The following is a 4,274-nucleotide window of genomic DNA, read 5'->3' on the forward strand; positions in this document are numbered from 1 at the left end:
GAAAAGTCCCATTTCTGTTATGTAGGATTTACAATCTCTCCCGTGGTGGCGGGGGGTCTGTGCAGCATCACAGAGCCGGGGTGGGCACAGTGACACCCCTGACCCCACAGCTCCAGCCCCAGTGTTGGGTGACAGAATCAGCCCCAGGACATCCAGCACATTCCAGCACATCCCAGCGCCTTCCAGCAATTCCAAGTGCGGCACACGGCTCTCCAGACCCTCTCCAAGGACGAAGCCCCGGCACCAGCACCATGGTGTGGGCAGCACCAGCCCTGGCAGCCGCCCTCTGCCTCCGTGAGTCACATCCTGTCCCCAAAAACTGCCCCGGGACCCCCAGCCACCCCCTGGCACCAGGGATGCTCCAGCTGAGCTGCTCCTCATCCCAATCCTGCTCCCAAGGCTCTGCCTCCTGCTCCCCTCAGCATGCGCCGGCTTTTCCAGGGACAGATCTTCCCAGATCTCCGGGGATGGATTTGCCCCTTTTTGTCTTCCCCACCCTCCCGGAGGGAGCCGGGGCTGCTCTCTCCATAGCGATCCGCAGCATTTCCTAAGCATTAAACTAGCAAAGGAAAGGCTTTTCCCAGACTTTGAACCTGGAGCAGCTTGGAACAGCCCCGACGAGCTGTCCATAACCCATGGGGTGTTTCCTAACCTGCCCCTGCTTCCTTGCAGGTGTCTCCACAGACCTGGTGAAAGCCACAGCGGTGAGTTCCTACCGGCCCCGCTGGCTCCCACAGTGCCAAAATCCCAAAATTCCCAAAATCCCACCGCTGGGATCCCTGCTGTCCCCTGTGCAGAGCGTGGCCCTGTCCCTGTCCCATCCTTCATCTCCCCTGCTCCCAAAGCCACCCCCAGGGACAGCCCCAGCCAAGCGTCCCCGCTCCCGAGAGTGGCTTTGATGGATTTTGTCCAGCTCCTGGCTGCTCCCGTGGAGCTCCAGCAGGGTCACATCCCATTCCCTGCATCTCAAATCCCTTCTTCCCTTTCTTACCGGGGCTGAGCACGCCCCATCCTCTTCCCCAGGCTGCCCTGATTCTTGGAGCCGTCCTGTCCAGCGCTGAGCATCCCCCGTAAGTGCCAGCCCCGACCGGGGCTCTGAGGATCGGGGGGTCCGGGGGGGTGAATTTGCGTTTATCCCACATCAGCTGCTGTGCCGGGTCACCGGGGTGGGGAGGATTTACAGCCCTGTGCAGCCGGTTCCGTGCTGGGATTCCAGCGGGCTGGGCTCCTGCAGAAACACAAACACACCGAGAATTCTCCTTCCTCCACTCGGGAACCTCGCCCTGGCTGAAACCCAGGCGCTGCTGTTCTCTCCCGCACCCAAATCCCGGGATATGGGGGGCACCCAGCCGGCCGGGGGGATGGCAGCACCCTGGCACTGCTTTTAGGGGACATTTTCATGACATTCCACGTGTACAGGCTCGGGGCTGTGACCCTGAGCCGGGCACCATCCCAGCCTCGGATCCCGATGTCCTGGAGGGGGCACAGCAGGATGCCCTCAGTGCCCTGCTCCTCTCGGGGTACGGGTGAGGAGCCTCCCTGCTCCTGGAGGGGTGGTGGGGGATGCTGAGCTGCTCCTGCTGCTGCCGCAGGGATCCTTCGAGCTGGGATTTACCGACTCTGAAAGACCTGGGGCCGCTCGTGAACCAGACCACGCTGAGTTTGGTGCCCGAGGTAAGGACCCTCCTGGGGGGAGATGACCACCAGGCAGCTCAGCTCCGAGGCCGGGGGACCCAGCATCCTGTGCCCTCCGCTCCCAACACCCTCTGGCCCCGCAGGCAGCACGGGAGGATCTCAGGAGAGGCATCGCAGCCTCCCACATCAGCCAGGGACGTTCCCAGCGGGAGAAATCCCTGCCCCTCCCCAGGGCGCTTGCAGCAGCAGCAGCTGGAGCCAGGCTGGAGCGCAGCGCCGCCCGTGAGTGCTCCCCTTCCCTCCGAGGGGGAAATGCCCCGGGGCTGGTCGGCAGCTGGGAGCTCCCGGATGGACCAGGCAGAAATCTGGGATTCCCACATCTGGGGAAGTGAGGAAATGTTCTTGGAGGACGGGATGGGGGTTGCTCCGGGAGCGGGGATGCGGTGCAGCGCTCAGGAAGGAGCTGGGACAGTGGGACAGTCCCCAGGCAGGACGCTGCAAGAGCAGAGGACTCTCGGATAGGGGACGTGGAGCAGTTTGAGCTGCCTGTAACAGGACAAAGCACAAGTGGGCTGCAAAACATCACCGGGTTCTTCAGGAATAACTTCAGGGAATGACAGCAAATGAGGCACCTCTGTGGGTTGGGGACCAGGGGATGGGAGCAGGATCCACGGTGGCTTGAGCCACGTTTTTGTGATTCCCTGTCCTTCAGCAGGGCTCTTCCAAGGGGCTCTGAGCCCTGTGGCAGGAGCAGGGCTGGGTAGGGACACACAGCCAATACCTGATACAATTCCTTGCCCTCAGGCTGCCAGTCCGGGCCCATTACCGCCAGCAACATCAGTGATGCTGTCATCTACCTCACCCCTGAGGAGCTCGACCTTTGCCTGCGCAGTGATGTCTTAATAGAAAACCTGGAGGCTGTGCTGGACCAGCCAGTCATCACAGATACTTACCCGGTCCTGAAGAAAAAGGTGGATGAGGTAAGGGGTGACACCGGGCACCAGTCGGGATGGGCAGGACACAGGAATGAAGGCGCCCAGGTGGGTCCTTTGCACTCACTCCTGCCCCATTTTCCCTTCCCTCACCCTCCTTCCTGCCCCACCGGCCCGGCCCCACAGTTTTTCCCGTCGGGGATCCCGGAGGAGCAGCTGAGGCGCCTGGGGCTGCTGTCCCGTCTGTACACGGTGCAGGAGATCAGCCAGTGGCCGCTGACATCCAGTGACACCCTCTCAGTGCTGCTCGACCCCTCGGGAGGAGAGTGGAATGATTCCCAGGTAAATCCATGGCAGCAGAAGGGGATGGGCCATGAGGAACCCAAACTGGGACTGGCCCTGGCTCAGCCCAGCTCAGGGTGGAGGCATTGAGGAGGTTTTTGGGGGGTTGGCAGCACTGCCATCCTTACCAGCAGCATCTTCCCTCCCTGCTGTGCTCCCCACGTGCCCCTCAGGTGCAGCAGCTGCTCAGCAGGTACCTGTCCTTGGGGGGCTCCCTGACCGGGCCCCTGCTGCGGCAAATCGGAGACAAACACCTGTGTGAGCTGCAGGAGGAGCAGATCCAGCAGATCCCTGCCGGAGCCATCAGGTGAGCCGCTTCTCAAGGAGGCTGCTCAGCCCTGAGAGGCCCCGGGGATGTGGGGAGGGGGTGGTGGCATGGCAGACCCCCAGCTCTGTTGTGGATCTCCCCATTCCCAATCAGCACAGTGGGATGTGATCCAACCCCAGATCCCACCTGAGCCCCAGGACCGTGAGCAGGGATATCCCACTCGTCCCTCCCAGCCACCAGAACAATTCATCTGCAATTTGGGATGCTGCTAACCTGTGTTCCCCCTTCCAGGACTGCTGGGCAGTTAAACATTTCTTCGTGCTCCCAAACCAAGAAGGAGCAGCTCTATGGGAAGGCCCGGGAAGCCTTTGCCAGCCTGGCCAGCACCCCTGGCCCCTATTACTGCCAGATCCGGCCGTACCTGGGTAGGTGCTTCCCCTCCTCCAGGTTTGGGGTCTCTTCCCAGCCACAGACAGGTCTGGCAGTCTCCAGAACATCTCCAAATCCTCCCCAGAAGTGCTGGAAGGGTTTGCACATCTCCAGGTGCTCTCTTTAAGGTGGAGCTCCAGCAGAGGATCTGAAGGACTTGGCTAATGCTGGTGTGCCCATAAACATGGATCTGGACACCTTCCTCTCCCTAAATCCCCAGGAACTGCAGGTACAGCCCTGGGATGCTGCTGTCCCTCTCCCCAGGAAAGGGCAGAGCTGGCTGAGGAGGGGGGTCTGAGGTCAGAGCCCAACCAAATCACCAATTCTCCACTTGCTCACCTTTAGGAATTTTCCTTAGGAATTTTCAGTTGCTCTGCAGCCCCGTTAGCAAAGCTTTTGGGGCTGTGAGGGTGAAGGAAGGGGCTCCTGTGTGTGTGTGTTGCAGAAACTCAGCGTCACCGACGTGAAGAATTTGCTGGGGGAAAACCTCTCTGAGCTGAAGCAAGCTGAGCACGAGCCCTCGGTGATGAGCTGGGTGCAGAAGCAATCCCAGCAGGAGCTGGACTGTGTGCTGGGAATCGGCCTGCAGGGAGGGCTGCCAGAGCCCACGGGGACAGCCAGCCCTGCTGGCACCTCCCCGGCCAGTGTCGAGCCCACGGGGACAGCCA

At 61.4% G+C, this 4,274-nt stretch overlaps 1 protein-coding gene across 1 annotated transcript in view; it reads left to right on the top strand.

Moving 5' to 3' along the window:
- Positions 1–251: 251 nt before the first annotated feature.
- Positions 252–4,274, top strand: part of LOC107210983 (mesothelin-like protein) — a 5,314-nt gene continuing 1,291 nt past the window's right edge. The window contains exons 1-11 of the mRNA XM_033518003.1: positions 252–294; positions 673–704; positions 1,420–1,526; positions 1,593–1,674; positions 1,779–1,917; positions 2,440–2,615; positions 2,754–2,909; positions 3,083–3,216; positions 3,469–3,602; positions 3,735–3,835; positions 4,052–4,209. Of these exons, the coding sequence (XP_033373894.1) occupies positions 252–294; positions 673–704; positions 1,420–1,526; positions 1,593–1,674; positions 1,779–1,917; positions 2,440–2,615; positions 2,754–2,909; positions 3,083–3,216; positions 3,469–3,602; positions 3,735–3,835; positions 4,052–4,209 (1,262 nt within the window). The remainder of the gene's footprint in view (positions 295–672; positions 705–1,419; positions 1,527–1,592; positions 1,675–1,778; positions 1,918–2,439; positions 2,616–2,753; positions 2,910–3,082; positions 3,217–3,468; positions 3,603–3,734; positions 3,836–4,051; positions 4,210–4,274) is intronic.

Source organism: Parus major, chromosome 14 (genome assembly GCF_001522545.3).
Source record: "Parus major isolate Abel chromosome 14, Parus_major1.1, whole genome shotgun sequence".
NCBI classification, from domain to species: domain Eukaryota; kingdom Metazoa; phylum Chordata; class Aves; order Passeriformes; family Paridae; genus Parus; species Parus major.